The following is a 23,772-nucleotide window of genomic DNA, read 5'->3' on the forward strand; positions in this document are numbered from 1 at the left end:
TTAAGGATTACTTCTTGCTTACCCTGCCTGAAAATCTGATGCTGATTCAGTTCTCCTTACTGGGAGGAGCAAAATTTAAGGAGTGGGCAGAGCTCACTGTTTTCCAGCTTGCAAAGAAATAAGGAAAAAATCAACATACGGCAGAATTTAACGTGAGCAGGAGCATCTCTCTGTGGAGAAGAAAAAAATAACTTTCCCTGTGAAGACTATGTAGCATTTTCATGCCATATTTGACAATGGGCTCTGCCTTGTAAAGATACAAAATTTCCATATGTTGTCACAAGCCAAATACAAAAAAGGCAGTTCAGTGAAGGGAGAGTGTGAAGTATTTGTATTTACTGGTCAAGCAAGATACAGATGGGACTCTGATAGAGAGCTACTGATAAATTTGTGTCAACTCCAAAGAGTCAAGAAAGAAGAGGGTGGTTTCACTGGTAGAACTGCACTTTCTCCTCATACTGGCTTGAGCGAGAAGTGAAACGTATTGTAATCAATGCCTGTAAGATCATATTTTACTAGTTAAACTATTATTCATTAAATCAAGTTGTTGTTATAATAGCTATTCACATGGTATATTCAAGTATTGCCTCTCATACAGACACTCATTAATATTTCCCTGTTTAGACTAAGATCTAGGAAGCTTATCCTGGAAAGAGAGAGCTATTTTTTTCGGAGGCTTCTAATTGATGCTCAGAAATACCCTTGAGGAGCCTATTTTTCCACAAGTGTCATAGTGGTCACAGCACCCTAGGATGTGGTCTAGGATGTAAAACTCACACGTGAGACAATTATGTGCTGAGTGGTCTTGACTACTCTGTCAGACTCCAAATATTCTCAATTTATCTGTTCTAATGGATCCACAAGACTACAAGTCTACAGGCCTTATGTATTCTTGGGAGGCTTTTCCACGCTGCCTCTCAGAATTTAGCTCTCCTCTCTGTGATTTCTTGATTTCTGGTTATTGTTCTTCCCTTTGCACGCATAGGCACACATAGGTGCAAATTCATCTACAGGGTCTTTTATGTCAGAAATGAAGCATTTGAGTAGAGCCTTAAGCCAGCATGTGTCCCACAAAATGCTCTCCTATCTCAAGATTTCAGCTTGCAATGTTAATGTATAGTTCCAATACCTCTGGACCCAGTTCTGTTATATTTATGTTTTAGTTGCTGCACCGTAAAATCTAGAATTGAAATATATACTGCTTACTGCAAATAACTAGGAGGTAAACAGCTCTTGCCTGATTATTTTAATACCTTCTACTGCATGATGACAAAATGTTCTCAAATGGCAGGAACTAGATCCCTCTAGAACTATTTTCTACACTTTTGACTCCAGAAGTACAGAGTTTTTCAAGTAAAACTGACAAAGCAGAGCAACTTGTCACTAATTTCCCATTCTCCACCCAAACAAGCCGGGCAGCATTTCAGTGGCTATCATCCTGGAGCTGCTAATTCTGCACCTTTGTTACTCATCTCCATCAGTGTCCTCATCATGTGAAAGGTAGGCAGGTGGACGGGTTGCTGCCCCAACTGTGGCAATTGCTGCTCTGTAGCATTCAGGAAAAGCCACTGAATTCTCTCCTTACCAGACAGGGTTATCAGAGCTTCTGGTAAGGTTTCAAATAACCAACCAAACAAAAAACCCCAACTCATATATTTGTCCTATAGTGCTATTAAATTGATTTAATCAGAATATAGATGCTTTCATTCAGAAGGCTGTACAAAATAATAAAAACCTCCACGTCTTTAGAAGTTCGATCTCACACATCTGTGAAAATGGATGAGAAAGATAAATGCATATCAACACATATCTTGTGATTCTAAGTTAACACAGACTGCTACAAATCTGGATTTTGGGCTCTAACAGTCTGTGTGTCTTTGAACTGTTATCTTTAAACAAAAGATATTTTCTAAGAGAATGAGTTAATGTACTTAACACTAAAGCAAAGCTGGAGACATCTGAAGGAAAATGAGCAGTTAGGAAGGAAACCACCTTCTTCCTTACTCAGGTTGTGCTGGAGAGATTTTGAGTTTCACAGAAACTAAATGCATCCTGTGGTTAAGTTAAACCTGAGCTTTGACTTTGAGAAGGATTAATCTCTGTATCTCAAACTGACGATGGCTTAAACAAACATCTAAAATGATGTTATCTGGAGTTATTTGCTTTTGTGAATCCTTATTAAAGTATTTTTCAAAAACTTCCAAAAGCAACTCATACATTCTGCTGTTCTCTGGTGAGCCCAAATTCTTTTGAAGGAATAGCAGTTAGAAATTTTCTAACTGCTCTAAAAGCACTGACTCAGGAAAAGCGTGTTTTAAAAAATATATGGAGATTTGACAAAGTTGTTTTTTTTGGAAATGCTGAAGTATAAGCTGAAATCTTTTCATATATCTTGTAGCTCTCTCTAGAGTTAAGGGCTCAGATGGTTACTGCCTCTTTTATGTTATCTACCTCTTCCTTTCCTCCTCCTATTCTTGTTATGTCCTTATTTGCCGTAGTTTTCTGCATCTTCTTCTTCCTCCTTTCCCTTTTCAGTAGGAGTTTCTTTACTAAATAAACAAGCTGACTTGCACAGCCATTGTTTTGTCTTGTATATAAGAGCAACTGAGAACAGCATAAGTTCATTCCCTGCTTCAGACACAGGACCTGCTGCATTATCATCATATCCAGAGGCTTTCTCTTCCCTGAGTCTGCTGAATAGTATTGAACAGGATTTAGAAGGCCTGGACCAGGCCCCAGGAGCCTGCAGTGATTTGTGTCTTTCTGGGACTGTGAAAGTGACAGCATTTTTCTTTCAAACATTTCATTATTTTTTCAGGATTCTGCACTTGTTTAAGAATGAAGTTCCAAAACTCTAGAGATGTCTACTGTTCTAGATACCTGCTCAGACAATCCCACACTCCCTGCCTCAGGACAGATCCTTGTGGGGATATTCTTAAATAGTTGTTTAATCTTAAACAAGACCCAGAACACATTCATAGCAATAAGAACAAGAGTATTCAAAATTCTCAAGAGCTTGGAAGAGAAGGAGAAGGGGAAGGAGAAAGAGAGGGTGAAGAAGTGACTCACCTTCACCATAGCTTGCTTCCTCCCCTCCCCCGAGAAAAGTTACAGTGTGTAATTATTCATAGTTTCTGAGAGATGGTCCCAAAAGTATGGAGATGACAGCAATTTCAAGTGCATATACCAGATCAGACTCATGACCAGTAATTTCATCTTATCATAAGCCAGTGTTACAGAGTACAACAGAGTGATAAATTTAACCTAGACCCCAGTGATGATATACAGCACAGCAGGGAACATATATAGCAAGAAAGTTGCAACAAAGCACAATTCTGAGAGCAAAGACAACAACTCTAAGAATAGAAATTCAACATTGTGATCAGCAACTATTAAAATACTATGATGTATACAGTAACTTTGTTTTAACATGCTGTGATCAGGTCTGTTCTTATCTCAACCCTTCAGGCCCCAGATTAAGTAAGAAAATCTGGAAAAGGTAAAATTTGTAAAAATAGACAGAATGAGTGATGCACAGTGCAATTGATTACTATCCACTGACTGACGCCCAGCTAGTTTCTAAGCAGCAGGTTCTCCTCTTGGTCAACACACCAACATGGTGCCATATGGTATGGAATATTCCTTGGACAAGTTTGGGTCAGTAGTTTTGGTTCTGTCCCCTCTCATTTTCTTATGAACTCCCATGTCTTTGCTGGGAGAGCAGTACAAGATGTTGAAAGTTCTTTACTTAGTGTAAGCACTGCTCAACAAGAACTAAAACCATGTTTCCTACATTCTTCTCATCCTAAATCCAAAACACAGTACCATATGAAGAAATTTAACTTTATCTCAGACAAAACCAGTACATCCTGCTACTTCAGGTAACTATAAGATGTTATGATATACTCATTTCAGAAAATCAGGAAATTTCCATAAAATAATCTCTTGAAGGTAATGTCCAGACAGATGTCTATCTTAATGTGAAGAAGGAACAGGAAAGAACATTAACATGACCAACTGCTACCACAGATGCCAGCAATCTTCAAAGTAATATAAAAGGAAATCTTCCTCTGAGATTATGCTTTCTTGTCCGTTCTGTTTGTGCAAAAGGGTTGAAATGTTGACAACATCGATATGTGTGGAAGCCTCCATTTTTGGTGAGCTGCACAGATCATGTGCCAAAATTTTCAAGTGGATGCTGTGTATCTCCTACAAATTATTCACAGTCCTAAGACCAAGTCTTTAATTCCACCAGAAAGTTTATTCACATATTTCTCCCTGCCTCTGACTTGCCAAACTTATGTAGAAGAGCGGTAGAGACACTAATATGGGGGTGCTGATGCTGGCTATGCTGGTGATCAAGTTAAACACATATTCTTTCTTGTTCCTATTCACTTGAAACAGTCTTCTGTGAAGTAGAAGCGTGAAATCATCACTCTCTGTAGTGTTGGAGGCAAAGCAGATTTCACAACTCACATTTGGATAAAGGGAGGTATTCAGAAGTTCAGTGGAAGTAAAAGGAACAATTGTTGTTAAAATACGCTGTGGCCTCAGTTAATTGACAAAAATAGATAAGTATATTAAAAATGAAAACAGAAATAAAACCAATTAACACACACACACACACAAAAATAGAACAAATGTTTTTCAAGTTCTGGATGCAGGAGTTGAATGCATCCTCAACACCTTCACTGATGATGGTAAACTTGGAGATACTGTTGACTTTCAGGAGGGATGAAAGGCCTTGTAGAGGCATCTACACAGAGTGGAGAGCTGGCAATCAGAAACTGCATGAAACACAACAAGGGTAAACACCAAATGTTACGAGTACATGTAACTGCCAGTCACAAGTACAGGGACCTGGGGGTGCTGGCGACAGCAGGCTCAGCAGGAGGCAGCAGTATGTCCTGGTATCCAAGAGCACAAACAACATTTTGGGGTGCATTAAACACAGCAGAGCCAGCTGCTCAAAAGAGATGATTCTCCTGCTAAATTTAGTGTTGGTGCAGCCTCATCTTGAATATTATGTGCAGTTCTGGGCTCCACTATATCTTGGAATTATAATTCATGTTTTTACTAGATTTAATATTTTATGACTCCTTACTTTTTTTTTTTTTTTTTTTTTGTAGTTATTATCTAATATTGATATAACAGTTGATTTTATTCGTTTCCATCTCTGTAATGAACTGCTTGTTTACTTCAGTTATATTTGTTGCCATATGTGAATCATAACCTAGAGGGATATATCTATCTAGTTTATGGGACAAAATAAGTTTAATGAAGTCCAATTTAGGTTAAACAAACAAAAACAAACAAACAAACAAACAAACAAACAAAATCCAAAAAACCCCACCAGAGAGATGTCAAGAAGCAAAATTTGATGTATATATTTGTCTTTGTGGAAGTAATCACTTAAAGAGAGACATTGCAAACTACATGGTTATTATATTTTTATGTTACATACATATACCACAATTATATATATTTTCAACACATTCTCTTAATTTATTTCCTACCTTTCATGTATGTATCATAAGTATATAGGCATTAAACAAATTAAAATCAGTATGATAGCACTGCTTTTAAGTTAGTGAGCCTAAATTAAAAAAATAAATAAAAAACTATAAATTACTGCAAGCTGTGCTAGTTAATTTTTATCTGTATTTGTGTTTTGTAGATGGCAGATGAACAGTCTATAATGAACTGAATATCTTACACCCTGGGGTATAGCAGAGCTATCTAAAATCAATATCCAAGGCTCTTGTAAGTAACTGATTTGGTAACACAAGGTGATAGGATCCCCATAGGAGAGCAGTAGCCTATATAAGAACAGAGAACACCTAGTATTGTTCTGTTGAAAAATGTAGGCCAAGAACTCAAAGATGAATATGACATCACATTCCAGGAAGAAATTTAAATCTCTACCTGTAGAATTTCACAGAATTTCACAGAATGGCCAGGGTTGGAAGGGACCTCAAGGATCATGAATCTCCAACCCCCTGCCACACGCAGGGCCACCAACCATCCCACCTAATGCCAGACCAGGCTGCCCAGGGCCCCATCCAATCTGGCCTTGAACACTTCCAGGGAAGGGGCATCCACAGCCTCTCTGGGCAGCTGTTCCAGCACCTCACCACTCTCTCTCATAGTAAAGAATTTCCCCCTGACATCCAACCTAAATCTCCCCTCCCTCAACTTAAAACCATTTTCCCTTGTCCCATTCACATGCTGTGTTGTTTTGTTTTGTTTTGCTTTTTTCCCCCACTTTCTACACTATTCTTGTCCAGCAAATGTGTCATGTAAAACTAATAATCCATGGATAGAAAAGAATCTAGAAACAAGATCTCTGTTATTTCCAGGTAGCATTATACTATGAAGGATCCCTACTAAGTGAGTGGAGAGAACGTTCTCCTTCGTCAACTCACTCCACAGTAAATATCCAGAGGTTAAGAAAATTCTGAGCATGTTTTCTTTGCATGTTATCATGCTGAAGACAACATTAAATTGTGGTTGTCTCCCATGAAGAAGTATTCAAGATAGTAGACAAGGAAAGGAAAGATAATCTCATTTCTCTCCTACTAAATATGAATGAAAATAAGGCAATTGTGATTTAGTCTTTGGAGCTGCTCAATTCTATTGATTTATGGTAAGCACAGGCAGAGCAAACGTAACACATAGGAAATGTAAGTACTGCTTTACCTAGGTTTTGCTTAATCCCTCCAGAATTCAAGGAAGAAATTGGATGGAGTACTTTTTGATACTTGAAGAACTGAAGTTCTAGGCACAGATATACTTCAAAGACAGTGTGGCATCTAGCAAATATCACAAGCTTCTTCCAGTGCTTTCAAGACCTCTGCTTGCTATCTCTCTTTCTTACAGCATGATAACCAAGGAAATAGTGAGAGTTAAGTCCTATTCTGCCTTGCAGAAATAGTATGATTGTTGCTCCTGGCAGAATTATGGCATTATGGTATTTGGCAATACCGCAGTTCAGGATGAGTTATTTTTGGCTATCAGGAAAGTGTGAATTAGTGCAACAACAATCAGAGGAAGAGAGCAAATGCACGTCATTTGCATATATGATTATGCAGGCTGAGGGCCTACAACTTCCTGTCACGGACACCTGGGAGTTTTTACAAATTCAGGTCATTGAAGGGGGAAAAATTACTCCTCAAGAACAGCAAATCTGCTTATGTAATGTTGCCCATACACGAGATTGGTAGAACTGTTTCTAGGGTAAGTTTCTCTGTAGCCTTCTCCTAAATATGTTGCTATCTGTAATATCTGAAACCCTGCTATCTCTGAGCTATTGCTGTAATCAGAGTGTAAGCACAGACCTTGATTGGTTTGATTAACGCATTAGTAAAGATGAGCTACAGCAGATAACAGCAGTCACAGTAGTCCTCTTATTTTCAAATTCTCACTCACTGTTCTCATGCAAATTTGTACAGATTCATAAAAAATCCACACAGATACCACATGCCTGTATATTTGAATATTAGACTCTGAAAAGTTTAATTCATTACAGTGTTATTTGACAAAAGAAATTACAGGACTAATGACAGTTCACATAAACTTTTGTTTTATCATGTATGTAAGTTTTCCCTACAAATTCCAAAGTTAAAACTGTTCAGAGGAAATTATCTTCAAAGTGTCTGAAATGATAAATAAACACAGGATGAAGTTATAATGCCAGTTACAGTAAGAAATTATTAAAAGCAAGTAATTATGCAGCTATGTGATAACTGTACAAAGGATTTTCAAAACAATTTGAAAGATTGTCTTTCATTCACTTATAAATTAAAATACTGGATACATTAAAAAGTGTGTGTAGGGCTTCAAGTCATCCATTTAAATGAATTGAGAATTTTTTTTGTTCAATGAGCACAAGGATATATAAAATTTTGCCTCATTTATGGTGTGACTCAAAGACTAAATTACTCTGCTAAAAAACCTGAACAAAGAAATACCTGTAATCTCCTCAAAATTACAGTCTTTTAATCTTTTTTTTTTTTTTTTTCAGATGGGCAGGGAAAATCCAAAGGCGTCTGAAACTTTTCTATTGTTCAATGTCCTTCTTTTGCTTCTGTGCTTCCTAAAAAGTCTATAATGTTATTTGAGCATTTGGGACATTTATGAACATGTTACCTTACTGCTACTCTTCCAGAAGATGACCTGGCTTTGCCATAACAGAACCAATGAAGTGACATAAGCTACAAATAAAAAGTGCCCTAATTCTCCTGTGTCTGGATGGAAAGTGTCAGACAGCAAAGACTTTGATGATTCTGTCTGTCCAGGAGCCAAAACATGCAGTTATCTCTGACATTAGTAGGGAAGAAGCACATACTCAGATGATGAGAAAAGATAATACAGAGCACTGAAAAAAACTGAAGCTCCACCAGTTAACATTTTCCCTTCTGATTTCTCATTTCTTGTACTCATAATCTGTCACACAATAACCTATTTTGCTCAGACTCTTTTGCTGTCTCCGTCCTGCACTCATTATGTCTCTTGTTTATTTTCTTCCTCAGCTTTCTTTCTTTCCTTTAGAGTGTGTGAGCTACTTCATGCCTTACTCTTATGCAGTGTGATCTTCTTAGGCTTTGTTCAAACCATGTTGGAAAAGAATTGGTAGCTAACTCCTCCTATACCATTAAATATGATGTATCTCTCTTCAGTTTTTGAATCTGAGCACCTATGTATGAATGCAGAAGTTTAAATTTAGAAGTCCTACAGATGTGATTTCTACAGACAATGGTTTTGACAAAATACGTACCTTCAGGGCAACTTTTTGCACACACACACACAAACAGTCAGGAAACCAAGTTATGTTTAAGTTAATGTTTTTTTCTGGGAAAGATCTCATTTCTACACAGATCTCCTTTCCTGCCCCTTAAAAATGGTCTAGAAATCAATATGAATATTAGAAGTACTTGTACCCTTTACTCTGTTTATGCTGCAACAATCTGCATTATTTCACTAATACTTTCATCAGAAATTTCCTGCGTTCTTGGAGGAGCTGATGTTAACTGCTCCTAAGCTTTCACAAACACATATATGCCATCATTATGAACTGCCCATAGTGAAATCTAGATTCATTCATTCAGCATAAAACTTTGCAACAACTTGAAGATAAGTTCTTTACCAAGAGAGTAGTGAGGTACTGGAGCCTCGTCAATTTACAATTTACAAATATTGCAATGCCATCTAGGACAGCGGTCTCCAAATGTTTTTCACTGCACATGCCTATCAGTAAAAAGGTTCTAAGCATGCAACTCCCAGTATAGATGAATTTATTTACTGCTAAGTTATAATTGCACCACTGTACATATGTACCTATTGTACTTGTTTACATTAAGAAATACAAGAAACAGAATTGAAGATGAAGTAATATTTTAATTCTTAATATAAAAAATTGTTATGACTAAAATGCTAATAATGCTTGTGAGAGTAGTGTGATTGAATATGGTACATTCTTTTTAACAATCTCTATTGAACACTGTGTCATCCAGTGATTCAAAGGCATGGCTGTAATTTCAGGTAATTTCCATGCTTATTTTTAATGGGTACCTCACAAATACTAAAATGGAAGAAGAGCATCCTTGGATGCAGGTACTGAATCACGGCACTCATTTTTCAATGCCATTCATCATTTATGCACAGGTTTGTGCTGAAATTCTGCTAATAATTTCTGTCTTCCCCAGTGTAAATCTGTTGTTCTTGCATACTAATCCCAGAATCACACAGAATCACAGAATTGTAGGGTTGGAAGGTACCCCTAGAGATCAATGAGATCAAAGAGCCCAACTCCTCTCTCTGCTAAAACTGCTTCCCTACAGCAGGTCACACAGGTAGGTGTCGGGATGGGTCTAGAATATCTCCAGAAAAGGAGACTCCGTAACATCTCTGGGCAGCCCGATCCAGTGCTGCAACACTCTGACATTGATTAAGTTCTTCCTTGCCTTATCATGGAACTTCCCGTGTTCCGGACCGAATCAGTCAGTAAGTAACTGCCTGTAGGCCTGCAGGAAGTAAAGCTTCACAGATCCAGTCCAGTGATGCAGAAAGCATTCCTGCCATTTATTGCACAGAAAGGCACTGAATATTTGATTTCTAGTTCCCTTGCTCCCCCATTTGGCCTCCGGCCTCTGTTGTCTCAGATGTGCACAATGACACGTGCACACAAGGCACTGCATTTTTGCTAATTATTCAAGCATGGCAGTGAGACGCTTGTGTCTTCCCACTGCCGTAACAGAATTTCTTTTAATAATTTCTTGGCACAGTACATATCAGGTATATGGGGAAAGAGGAAGGGAATTTGTTTTCTGCTTGCAGTTGCAGTGGATGAGGGCAGTTCCCGGCGGCTCTGAGCACCGGATTCCCCGCAGGATGACAGCTTCCACTGGGAAAAACTGAACCAACCCACCTTTTTCTGAAGACGGTATTTGTGCTTCTCTCTTTGGTTTCTTTCTGAGCTGCCCCAAATGTGAAGTTCTACCTCCTACTTATTTCCATGAAAATGACAACAGATACAGAGAGCACAACAACACCCTTTGGTAGAGCATATTCTCAGCCCCAGACCATGCTGTTTCCACATAGTCAGCACCAATAGCTATGCGTTTGTGCCAGCGATGAACAAGAGCCTGCACGCCACGCTCTTCAGAATCTGCCTGGCCATCCAGAGCTCGGCTTGTCTTTCTCATCGCTGTCAGCACGGCTGAAACACACCGCCGACTGCTTTGCTGTGTTAACGTTCAACTCTTTGGTCTCCGTAAGTGTTCAGCAAGTGTTGAAGAATGTCAGTGGTGCCATTTTTTCTGCAAGCAGGAATTCAGTTCCACTCTTTTCCTTCCTATGCTCTTCCGTATCAGACACCGTTTTGTCAGACTGCCCCTCTTCTGCCATCTGTCCCACGGTAAGAAAACGGAATGGAATCCTGGTGTGAAGGTTCAGCCTCTACTGCCGTACCAACAACCCCCACTCTTGGTACTGTGGGCCATCATAATTCAAGAGGAGGCGTTACTTTTGGAGCATCCCTCATAGATGGAAGCAGGGAACACACACAGTGAATACTGTCTTATGTAACTTGTTCCAGACAGAAGTTACTGGGTGAAACTGTCACCTAGTCGTGTAGTTTCCTTTGCAGTCAGTGGAGAAAGTGAGAGAGAGCTTGAGAGAATGCTTCAGTTAATGCTAAGGCAGAGGTTTGAAACAGAAATTGTACTCATGACATGCCTACCATTTTTCTCTGATTAAATTACAAATGCAGTGAAATTCAACCTGTCTGTAGAGAAGATCATCTCTGTGATCTACAACTTCCTGCAGTCTCGAGAATGGGACAGACCTCTCTCACTGCCCTGCACAGAAGGACTTGGGGGTCCTGGTGGAGGAGAAGCTGGACATGAGCCAGCAGTGTGCGCTTGCAGCCCGGAAGGCCAACCGTGTTCTGGCTGCCTTAAAAAAGGGGTGGCCAGCAGGGAGAGGGAGGGGATTTTCCCCCTCTTCTCGGCTCTTGTGAGGCCCCATCTGCAGTTCTGTGTCCAGGCCTGGAGCCCCCAGTACAGGAAGGACGTGGAGCTCTTGGAGCAGGACCAGAGGAGGGGAACTGAGATGATCAGAGGGCTGGAGCACCTCTCCTGGGAGGAAAGGTTGTGGGAGCTGGGCTTGTTTAGCTTGGAGAAGAGAAAGCTCTGCGGAAACCTCATTGTAGCCATTCCTATTGAGTATAATATACGATATATAGTAATACAATATATGTAATGTATAAGGTTTTTAATGTTCAGTGTAGTGAAGCACAGGAACAGATTGCCCAAAGATGTGGTGGGTGTCCTGTCCGTGGGTACGTTCAACACCAGGCTGAGCAACTTGATCTAGCTGTAAACGTCCATGGTCATTGCAGGGGATTTGGACAAGAGGACCTTTAAGGGTCCCTTCCAACACAAACAAAGCTCTGATTTTTGATGAGGATGCAGGAGCTATTTCTTGAGAAGAGATCTGAAATTAGTGCTCGACAGGCTGCCCAGGGGAGTTGTGGATTCTCCTCCTCTGGGGACATTCCAGACCCACCTGGACACCTACCTGTGCAGCCTGCTGCAGGGGGCCTGCTTGGCACAGAGGTTGGACTTGATGATCTCTGGAGGTCCCTTCCAGCCCCTGCAATTCTGTGATTCAGTGAAATTATCACACTAACAGAATGAAGAGCCTCTAGTCCTGGTCATCCTGTTATCAGCTTTATGGGCTCCAAACAGGCTTTGATATCTTCAGGAGGTGTATTCAAGGTGATTCCGAACACCAAGAAAAGCTATGGAAGGACACGGCTCCTCATGGCAAGCTGGTTTTTAGATGCATATTTCATAACACTGTGGAACCAGCTGTATTTGGAAAAGAATGGGAAACAAAAGGCATGAAGCAAAGCCTATGGGAGAGGACTGGGCCTCCTGTTAGCCTTCTGGCACTAGTCAAAAGGGAGTTTCTAGTTGCTTAGGAAGAAGGTGTAGTGTATGACCAGTGCTAAATGTAATGAGTTGCCCATTCTTCCTTTTTTTCTGCGTGTCTCATTTTTCTCTCTCCAGACCTGGGACCAGGAGCTGGGAACAGGTCCAAAGAAAGAACGATGTCTTCAGGAGAAAAGCCAGCTGCTGTGTGCGCTTCTTCTCAGTACTCTCCTCGGTTTTGCATTACTCATCACCTACATCACGATGACTTGTGCTCTAGGTATAATGTGGAATATCCTTTTCCCTGACTCCTTACCCACCCTGTTTATAAGATCTGTTCCTCTCTCTGCCTGCATGGATTATTATGCTCAGTATCTGTGTGAGGGTGAGGCTTTCAGAAAGACAAAGAAGTGTAAAAAAGTACCAGCTGTAAAAAAGGCAGACTGTTCTGCCTCCTCCCTGTGTGACCGTGGGGAGATATCCCCCCGCTTGTCCTCCTCCGACTGCCATTTGATAAGCCTGGGCCCAGCTTTGTGAGAGAGCAGCATTATATTGTCAAGAAATTCTTCTTGAATTTCATCATCCTGGCTTCCAGCTTCTATGACCCTGCTCCATCTGCAGCCAGCTCCAGGAAACTGGCTCTGAAGCTGAGATTTAGAGCTTCTCTTCCACTTGTCCATCCCTGATTTCATAAGCCTACTTCCAGTTTTCTAGGACCAATCACTACTCCGATATACATAAAACTCATATTCTCCTGTGCAGTGCAGAAGCTGTGAGTGGAGGCCAGAAATTGTCAGTTATCTTTCCAATTCACCAAAAAGCTGCCTGCAGAACAGTCCGCACAAACGCTTACGTGTACAGATAGCTAAATATTGAAGCTGTGTTTAGATTGGAGGGCACACGTATCTCCTACTCCAAAACAAGCATTGTTGACAGGCATTTTTCTCCCACTGCTGTCATGTACGCTTCACTAGAGAAACTAAGGAAAAAGTTGTTAGTTTAGATCATGTCTATTTGCACTCCCTGCACCTCCTTCCACTTTAACAAACCACAGTTTGAAACCGTAGCATGAAAATCTTGCTTTGCTTTGTAAGTGGTTTATTTAATAGTAGAGCTGATCTGATGTTGATACAAGACACAGACACGAAATGAGAACATACAGCCAGGGCTTCCCAGCATTTGGGATGAAGGAGGTTTTAAATCAAAGCAAGATACACCACAAGTGAGTTTTCGTCCTGTTTTGACAGATGTCATTACCGAGAAATGTTTGTTTCCCACCTTGAACATCTCCCTGCGTGTACTAAGCTCTTCTCCTTACCTTCGTTGTACCATGGCCTCCTTTTGCTTTGTGTGTTAACATCACCAGCAGCTTCTTGTTTATCACCTGGTCAAATCAGTGCGTGCTGTTTGAGAGAGAACAGAGAAAAGGCGGAGTCATCCAAGCCTTGGCTGCCGAGATAGAACCACTGGAGGGCAGGCACCACCTCTGCACGAACTACCTGTCTCTGACTGAAAGAATCTCCCTGGCAAAGTGCAAAGCAGCCTTGGTGTGAAGTCGAAGACAGAGTGTGTATTATTGCACCTTCAGCAAAAGCTCACAAGGAATTCAGCAGTCTGTACGCAGTGGAGCTTGTATCAAACAGAAATCTTATTATAGGATCCCTCTTTTTTTCTTTCTTTTTTTTTCCTCGGTTGTTGAATATGTTGTCCTCATTCTTCAGTGTCACCGCTCAGATCTCTCGTTTCCTTCCTACCCAGGATCATGTGATGCTGAACCGAGCCTTGCACTCTTGGCCGGATTCCTGAATTCTAGCAATGACACTGTAGACCCCTGTGAGGATTTCTACAAATACGCTTGTGGCAGCTGGGAAGGCAAACACTCAAGCGCAGAAGTGTCACAAAACACCTCTGATGTGCTGTTGGAAGAAAACCAGCTGATATTGAAAAGGCTTTTAGGTAGGAAGAGGCCAAGCCCCACCTCACCACAGCCTCCCTTCAGGTAGGTGCAGAGCGCGATAGGCTCTGCCCGGAGCCTCCTGCAGGCTAAGCAGCCCCAGCTTCCTGAGCTGCTCCTCGTCAGACTTGTGCTCCAGACCCCTCACCCGCTTCGCTGCCCTTCTCTGGACACGCTCCAGGGCCTCCATGCCTTTCTTGCAGTGAGGGGCCCAAAACCGAGCACAGTTCTCCAGGTGCAGCCTCACCAGAGCTCGGTACAGAGGGATGGTCACTTCCCTGCTCCTGCTGGCAGTGCTATTTCTGATACAAGCCAGGATGCCACTGGCACCCGTGCACTCTTCCCAGGTGACACACCGCTGTTGCCAAAGCCTGAGTGTACCTCTCTTGGCCCTCGGCTTGCTCAGCAGGTCCTTGCTGAGCCATGCTGGATTTCTGCCTCCTCCTCTCACTTTCTTATTCAGAGGGATGGAGAGCGTGGCTTTTTTGGCGTGTTTTAATGTAAACTCTATCCGCAGATCTACAGCACTGGTGAGTGCTGCATCACTGTGGGCTTGTATTGCGATAGCTCGGCGCTGACAGCTGTTCACACATCTGGGACTGCCCTTTCAACATGCAGTGGTGCAGTGCTTTCCCTGCAGTGCCTCATGATGGGCAACAGCTGAGGTGGAGCACAGCAGCTCTGTGCTCACGTGTGGTGGAAGCACGCGGTGCACTGGTAAAGCATGGCCTACCAGGAGTGTCCCCCGTCCTCACAGGGCAAGCTCTCACGTTGGCTTCGGAACAGCAGCTACGGTCGCTACGGAGCAGCGCCACGGGGGGAACTCTGTCACCGCCCCTGGAGTGACCGAAACGCTCCGACAGAGCCCTCTTGGAAATCCACTTCTCCCAACCCGAGCGGACACGCGCGCTCTCACTGAAGGCTCCAAGGCGCAAAAGGCGTTTCGCGCAGCGAGAAACTCTTCGCGTTTTTGCAAAACCCGGCGGCTTCAGCCTGTAGAACGGAGCGCGCAGCGGGAGCGCCCGTCGCATTTCGGGCACGGAGCTCCTCGCTGCCGCTCAGCAGCGCCGCGCCGCGCCGCGTCGCGCCGGGCTGTGCTGTCGGTGCCCACGGATGCCATCCCGCTCCAGCACCGTGACTACCTGAACTCACAGTCACCCCACGACCTCAGTGCGGGCTGGGCTCGCTGGCTACGGGTAGGCACCCGGCGCACTGTGAGGTCGTGGGGTGGCTGTGACACTCCGATACCGTCACGAAGCACACAGACAGCTGGAGGTTTGCTGCGCGGTAGCTGTCGCGTTCATAGCTTTGGCATTTGCCTGCCAGAGTCCACCCAAGGAAGGACTTCCGCTGGGACATTTCCTCACAAATGATACTGGCGCCGGCTGCTGGCTGCAAGTAACAGCTGACGCGAGTGGACAAAGCTGAAGGTGTGTTCAGTACACCAAGGCCAGTCCAAATGCAAGTACACACTGCATCACTTGTTCTGCCCTTACAGTGGGGGTGGGGGGGTTGGGGGAGGGATTTATTCTCCCAGTTCCCACCTAGTGGTTTAGGGATGCAGGGTTCAGGGACGAGAGAAGTACAAGGATCCTGAGAACTCTAGCGCGCTCAGAAAGGCATCCTCGAAGAGCAGCCTTGAACGGAGTAGCTTTCCTGTAGCTGCTGTGGTACAGTTTGGTATTTGGAAGAGTAAATCTGCACTTGAAAAGGAATGGGAGAATCACAGAATCATTACGGCTCGGAAAGACGTCTCACACTGCCACGTCCAGCCCCAACCCCAGCCCCAGAGAGTCCTTCTGGAGTTAGCCCGAAGGGAATAATTACGCTATTTCAATAGTCACCATCCAGGTTGCTTTGTTGCTAAACAAGCATTACGGGAGGACAAAACTGGCCGCAGCCGGGGTGCCTTTCCCGCAGGCCGCGGCCCCGCACGCCGCTTGGAAGGGCGCAGCACAGATCGGCGCTCCGGGCGGAGCCCCGGGAGGTACCGACGGCCGCCGCCCCGCACATCCCCGCTCCGCGCCGGCCCGGCCCGGCCCGGCCCGCACCTCCCCGCTGATTTCCCTCGGGCAGCCCCGGCCGCCGCCGCCGCCGCCTCCATCGCCGCCGCCGCCGAGCGGGGGGGAGGCAGAGGAGGAGCCGCGAGGAGGAGGGGAGGAAGCCGTTGCCGGGGCAGCGCGCGGCTGGGGCGGGCGTTGTGCGGGTGGCGGTAGGCAGCCCGTTAGAACGCGTGCCGTTGCTAGCGGCTTGCTTGCCGTGACGCCGCTCAGCAGCCGGCGTGCCGCACCCGGAGCCGACCCGACGCCGCGCTGCCAGGTGGGGAGACGGGCCGGGCGGGCGGGAAGCGCTTCGAGCCGAGTGGCCCCGGGCTCTGCCATCCTCCCGAGTGCCGGCACCGCCTCCGGCGTGAAGGCGATCGGCAGCTTTGGTCGCTGCCCGTCTGCTTCGCCCGTTGGCCGAGACAGGAGGCGGTGCTGGGGCTCGGCTCGGGGATCCCGAGCCTGAAGTCCGTCCCGCCTTCCTCCTCAGGAGCTGTGACACCGCTCTTTGTCATGGAAAGCTCTGCAAGCTTTTGCAAACATACAGCTTACTGTAAAAGTAAGTGTAGTCAAATCCGAACTTGGTCAGTACGGGCAAGATAGTAACTGACAGCTAATAGAAAATAAAGATGGGAGGGAGCGGGCTGAAAAATGATGCAGAACCGCAGAAGACCGACATTGCAAGGAAATAATTTGCGCTTATATTTCTTTTTACCTAGATATGAGAAAGTTGAACAGACAGAACTTGCGAAACAAGAGATCTTGCAGAAAAAGAGCAAGGCCAGGCAGAAGCTCAGCCAAGGATAGCGGTACATGGCCCTCAGCCAGCAGATGGGCATGAAGATGCTAGCAGAGCCAGAGCCAAAGAGGAGCAAGACCAACGCAGCTACGGAGCAGACAGAGCACCGGAAAAAGCAACAAGAACCAGGTACCCACAGACACCCACTCAGGGGAGAGACCCCTCCACCAGGGGCTCCTGACCCATTCCCGGGGTCCCCTCCTCAGGCGGAGGGCACCCCAGCAGCACCCGCACGCAAGGGGATCCCTCGAAAACTCGAGGGCTAAGCCCCATCTCACAGCCACGCACGGGGTCCCCTCCTCAGGCGGAGGGCACCCCAGCAGCACCCGCACGCAAGGGGATCCCTCGAAAACTCGAGGGCTAAGCCCCATCTCACAGCCACGCACGGGGTCCCCTCCTCAGGCGGAGGGCACCCCAGCAGCACCCGCACGCAAGGGGATCCCTCGAAAACTCGAGGGCTAAGCCCCATCTCACAGCCACGCACGGGGTCCCCTCCTCAGGCGGAGGGCACCCCAGCAGCACCCGCACGCAAGGGGATCCCTCGAAAACTCGAGGGCTAAGCCCCATCTCACAGCCACGCACGGGGTCCCCTCCTCAGGCGGAGGGCACCCCAGCAGCACCCGCACGCAAGGGGATCCCTCGAAAACTCGAGGGCTAAGCCCCATCTCACAGCCACGCACGGGGTCCCCTCCTCAGGCGGAGGGCACCCCAGCAGCACCCGCACGCAAGGGGATCCCTCGAAAACTCGAGGGCTAAGCCCCATCTCACAGCCACGCACGGGGTCCCCTCCTCAGGCGGAGGGCACCCCAGCAGCACCCGCACGCAAGGGGATCCCTCGAAAACTCGAGGGCTAAGCCCCATCTCACAGCCACGCACGGGGTCCCCTCCTCAGGCGGAGGGCACCCCAGCAGCACCCGCACGCAAGGGGATCCCTCGAAAACTCGAGGGCTAAGCCCCATCTCACAGCCACGCACGGGGTCCCCTCCTCAGGCGGAGGGCACCCCAGCAGCACCCGCACGCAAGGGGATCCCTCGAAAACTCGAGGGCTAAGCCCCATCTCACAGCCACGCACGGGGTCCCCTCCTCAGGCGGAGGGCACCCCAGCAGCACCCGCACGCAAGGGGATCCCTCGAAAACTCGAGGGCTAAGCCCCATCTCACAGCCACGCACGGCGTCCCCTGCTCAGGCGGAGGGCACCCCAGCAGCACCCGCACGCAAGGGGATCCCTCGAAAACTCGAGGGCTAAGCCCCATCTCACAGCCACGCACGGGGTCCCCTCCTCAGGCGGAGGGCACCCCAGCAGCACCCGCACGCAAGGGGATCCCTCGAAAACTCGAGGGCTAAGCCCCATCTCACAGCCACGCACGGGGTCCCCTCCTCAGGCGGAGGGCACCCCAGCAGCACCCGCACGCAAGGGGATCCCTCGAAAACTCGAGGGCTAAGCCCCATCTCACAGCCACACACGGGGTCCCCTCCTCAGGCGGAGGGCACCCCAGCAGCACCCGCACGCAAGGGGATCCCTCGAAAACTCGAGGGCTAAGCCCCATCTCACAGCCACGCTCGGGGTCCCCTCCTCAGGCGGAGGGCACCCCAGCAGCACCCGCACGCAAGGGGATCCCTCGAAAACTCGAGGGCTAAGCCCCATCTCACAGCCACGCACGGGGTCCCCTCCTCAGGCGGAGGGCACCCCAGCAGCACCCGCACGCAAGGGGATCCCTCGAAAACTCGAGGGCTAAGCCCCATCTCACAGCCACGCACGGGGTCCCCTCCTCAGGCGGAGGGCACCCCAGCAGCACCCGCACGCAAGGGGATCCCTCGAAAACTCGAGGGCTAAGCCCCATCTCACAGCCACGCACGGGGTCCCCTCCTCAGGCGGAGGGCACCCCAGCAGCACCCGCACGCAAGGGGATCCCTCGAAAACTCGAGGGCTAAGCCCCATCTCACAGCCACGCACGGGGTCCCCTCCTCAGGCGGAGGGCACCCCAGCAGCACCCGCACGCAAGGGGATCCCTCGAAAACTCGAGGGCTAAGCCCCATCTCACAGCCACGCACGGGGTCCCCTCCTCAGGCGGAGGGCACCCCAGCAGCACCCGCACGCAAGGGGATCCCTCGAAAACTCGAGGGCTAAGCCCCATCTCACAGCCACGCACGGGGTCCCCTGCTCAGGCGGAGGGCACCCCAGCAGCACCCGCACGCAAGGGGATCCCTCGAAAACTCGAGGGCTAAGCCCCATCTCACAGCCACGCACGGGGTCCCCTGCTCAGGCGGAGGGCACCCCAGCAGCACCCGCACGCAAGGGGATCCCTCGAAAACTCGAGGGCTAAGCCCCATCTCACAGCCACGCACGGGGTCCCCTCCTCAGGCGGAGGGCACCCCAGCAGCACCCGCACGCAAGGGGATCCCTCGAAAACTCGAGGGCTAAGCCCCATCTCACAGCCACGCACGGGGTCCCCTCCTCAGGCGGAGGGCACCCCAGCAGCACCCGCACGCAAGGGGATCCCTCGAAAACTCGAGGGCTAAGCCCCATCTCACAGCCACGCACGGGGTCCCCTCCTCAGGCGGAGGGCACCCCAGCAGCACCCGCACGCAAGGGGATCCCTCGAAAACTCGAGGGCTAAGCCCCATCTCACAGCCACGCACGGGGTCCCCTCCTCAGGCGGAGGGCACCCCTGCAGCACCCCCACGCAAGGGGATCCCTCGAAAACTCGAGGGCTAAGCCCCATCTCACAGCCACGCACGGGGTCCCCTCCTCAGGCGGAGGGCACCCCAGCAGCACCCGCACGCAAGGGGATCCCTCGAAAACTCGAGGGCTAAGCCCCATCTCACAGCCACGCACGGGGTCCCCTCCTCAGGCGGAGGGCACCCCAGCAGCACCCGCACGCAAGGGGATCCCTCGAAAACTCGAGGGCTAAGCCCCATCTCACAGCCACGCACGGGGTCCCCTCCTCAGGCGGAGGGCACCCCAGCAGCACCCGCACGCAGGGGGATCCCTCGAAAACTCGAGGGCTAAGCCCCATCTCACAGCCACGCACGGGGTCCCCTCCTCAGGCGGAGGGCACCCCAGCAGCACCCGCACGCAAGGGGATCCCTCGAAAACTCGAGGGCTAAGCCCCATCTCACAGCCACGCACGGGGTCCCCTCCTCAGGCGGAGGGCACCCCAGCAGCACCCGCACGCAAGGGGATCCCTCGAAAACTCGAGGGCTAAGCCCCATCTCACAGCCACGCACGGGGTCCCCTCCTCAGGCGGAGGGCACCCCAGCAGCACCCGCACGCAAGGGGATCCCTCGAAAACTCGAGGGCTAAGCCCCATCTCACAGCCACGCACGGGGTCCCCTCCTCAGGCGGAGGGCACCCCAGCAGCACCCGCACGCAAGGGGATCCCTCGAAAACTCGAGGGCTAAGCCCCATCTCACAGCCACGCACGGGGTCCCCTCCTCAGGCGGAGGGCACCCCAGCAGCACCCGCACGCAAGGGGATCCCTCGAAAACTCGAGGGCTAAGCCCCATCTCACAGCCACGCACGGGGTCCCCTCCTCAGGCGGAGGGCACCCCAGCAGCACCCGCACGCAAGGGGATCCCTCGAAAACTCGAGGGCTAAGCCCCATCTCACAGCCACACACGAGGTCCCCTCCTCAGGCGGAGGGCACCCCAGCAGCACCCGCACGCAAGGGGATCCCTCGAAAACTCGAGGGCTAAGCCCCATCTCACAGCCACGCACGGGGTCCCCTCCTCAGGCGGAGGGCACCCCAGCAGCACCCGCACGCAAGGGGATCCCTCGAAAACTCGAGGGCTAAGCCCCATCTCACAGCCACGCACGGGGTCCCCTCCTCAGGCGGAGGGCACCCCAGCAGCACCCGCACGCAAGGGGATCCCTCGAAAACTCGAGGGCTAAGCCCCATCTCACAGCCACGCACGGGGTCCCCTCCTCAGGCGGAGGGCACCCCAGCAGCACCCGCACGCAAGGGGATCCCTCGAAAACTCGAGGGCTAAGCCCCATCTCACAGCCACGCACGGGGTCCCCTCCTCAGGCGGAGGGCACCCCAGCAGCACCCGCACGCAAGGGGATCCCTCGAAAACTCGAGGGCTAAGCCCCATCTCACAGCCACGCACGGGGTCCCCTCCTCAGGCGGAGGGCACCCCAGCAGCACCCGCACGCAAGGGGATCCCTCGAAAACTCGAGGGCTAAGCCCCATCTCACAGCCACGCACGGGGTCCCCTCCTCAGGCGGAGGGGCACCCCAGCAGCACCCGCACGCAAGGGGATCCCTCGAAAACTCGAGGGCTAAGCCCCATCTCACAGCCACGCACGGGGTCCCCTCCTCAGGCGGAGGGCACCCCAGCAGCACCCGCACGCAAGGGGATCCCTCGAAAACTCGAGGGCTAAGCCCCATCTCACAGCCACGCACGGGGTCCCCTCCTCAGGCGGAGGGCACCCCAGCAGCACCCGCACGCAAGGGGATCCCTCGAAAACTCGAGGGCTAAGCCCCATCTCACAGCCACGCACGGGGTCCCCTCCTCAGGCGGAGGGCACCCCAGCAGCACCCGCACGCAAGGGGATCCCTCGAAAACTCGAGGGCTAAGCCCCATCTCACAGCCACGCACGGGGTCCCCTCCTCAGGCGGAGGGCACCCCAGCAGCACCCGCACGCAAGGGGATCCCTCGAAAACTCGAGGGCTAAGCCCCATCTCACAGCCACGCACGGGGTCCCCTCCTCAGGCGGAGGGCACCCCAGCAGCACCCGCACGCAAGGGGATCCCTCGAAAACTCGAGGGCTAAGCCCCATCTCACAGCCACGCACGGGGTCCCCTCCTCAGGCGGAGGGCACCCCAGCAGCACCCGCACGCAAGGGGATCCCTCGAAAACTCGAGGGCTAAGCCCCATCTCACAGCCACGCACGGGGTCCCCTCCTCAGGCGGAGGGCACCCCAGCAGCACCCGCACGCAAGGGGATCCCTCGAAAACTCGAGGGCTAAGCCCCATCTCACAGCCACGCACGGGGTCCCCTCCTCAGGCGGAGGGCACCCCAGCAGCACCCGCACGCAAGGGGATCCCTCGAAAACTCGAGGGCTAAGCCCCATCTCACAGCCACGCACGGGGTCCCCTCCTCAGGTGGAGGGCACCCCTCTTCCCCCATTGTTTTTTTTTCCTCTACAGGATGCTCCGCATTATGGTCCGCCGTTTTTACCATCCTCCCTCCATCTTATGCTATTGAAGGACGTGTCTGAAGAGAAGCCGAGCAGAGATCTGCCAGCATATCTGCAGGAGCACCTGGAAAATAAACTGTTCTGCTTACCTGTGTTGTACTGCTTTTCTTTGCATCTGGGAAATCAGGCTGGATTGGGGAGGGCACTGCAGGTCTCCCCCCACCTGCCAGAGATTTCATGCGCTCCCTAAGTGCAGCCCCCAGCCAAGCAGCAGCACCCTGGGAATCCTCAGCCTCAGCTTCGAGCTGGGGGACAAGCAGGGGCTCAAGAGCTGAGTGGGGCCCCAGGGAACCGAGAACTGGTACGGGAGCACTGGGGGGTTCCACTATGTGCCATGGACCACCGACACTTCGCTTAGCAGAACAGAGCACTTCACACTGTTGGGCAGCTTCTGCCGTTTCTTGCTCACAACCTCCAGCAGCTCCCAGCTGCATCACTGCACCTTCACTGCTGCTGGAGGAGGGCAGGCAAGATGCAGCCGCCCCCAGGATGCCGTGTCCCCAGGCGGCCCCTACCCTCACAGGAGCAGGGAGGTGCCCCACAGCAGGAAGCAGCACCTGGCCCCCAACTCCTGATAGGAAGTGCTGCCCCTGCACCACTGCTCCCCGTGCCTCTCATTTCCCATCGCAGCCGCTCCATCTTCCTGGTGAGCAGTAGGCGTGTGCCTTCAGTGCTGGAAGACAAGAATAAAGCTGCTGGGTGGGAGCCCAACTTCGGGGGGGAACGTGGCATCGAGCACCCCGTTACCCCCCACACAGGAGGAGGGATGCGGGAAGTGCTTTTGTCCTCTATCTGGCACCCAGCCTCAGCCACAAGCCCCATCCGAAGGGCTCCAGAGGCTGGTGATGCAAGGACAGGAATCACCTCGCTGCGGAGCTGGGAAGGGCTTTGCTGCACTCCACTCCTCACTGCAGCCCCAGACCTGCGCAATGAAGAACTCTGTGAGCCACCTGTAGTGGGATGCCGGGCTGGCAGCCGATGCACCACGGTGTTTATGATTTTACCTCTGACTGGATATTTGCTTACACCCGCTGTCACCATAGAGGTCACCTCATATAGCATCTTCTCGGTGAAGAAGTGTGCTGTGGTAGCCCTCAAAGGCCTTTTCTAGGTGTATGTTGTCATCTGGTCTCTTCCTGAGGAGGTCTCTGTTGCATTTCTGACACTTGCTAGTTCTGATAGATCTCTGCTCTCTTAAGTTCTTTCCTAGAGTCAAGTCGAGTCGAGTCTAGAGTCGAGTCGCATATGATAGGATCGGGTAGGATAGGATAGGATAGGATAGGATAGGATAGGATAGGATAGGATAGGATAGGATAGGATAGGATAGGATAGGATAGGATA

The 23,772-nt window shown here is 49.7% G+C and overlaps 1 protein-coding gene across 1 annotated transcript; it reads left to right on the forward strand.

Moving 5' to 3' along the window:
- Positions 1 to 13,582: 13,582 nt before the first annotated feature.
- Positions 13,583 to 22,517, forward strand: LOC149919772 (uncharacterized). The gene is made up of 5 exons (XM_090139916.1): positions 13,583 to 13,656; positions 13,990 to 14,433; positions 15,146 to 15,818; positions 17,150 to 17,358; positions 22,382 to 22,517. The coding sequence occupies exons 1-3, from the start codon at positions 13,583 to 13,585 to the stop codon at positions 15,759 to 15,761; spliced, it is 1,134 nt and encodes a 377-aa protein (XP_089996042.1). The 3' UTR covers positions 15,762 to 15,818; positions 17,150 to 17,358; positions 22,382 to 22,517.
- Positions 22,518 to 23,772: the final 1,255 nt, after the last annotated feature.

Source organism: Phasianus colchicus, chromosome 1 (assembly GCF_987193195.1).
Source record: "Phasianus colchicus chromosome 1, bPhaCol1.hap1.1, whole genome shotgun sequence".
Lineage (NCBI taxonomy): Eukaryota > Metazoa > Chordata > Aves > Galliformes > Phasianidae > Phasianus > Phasianus colchicus.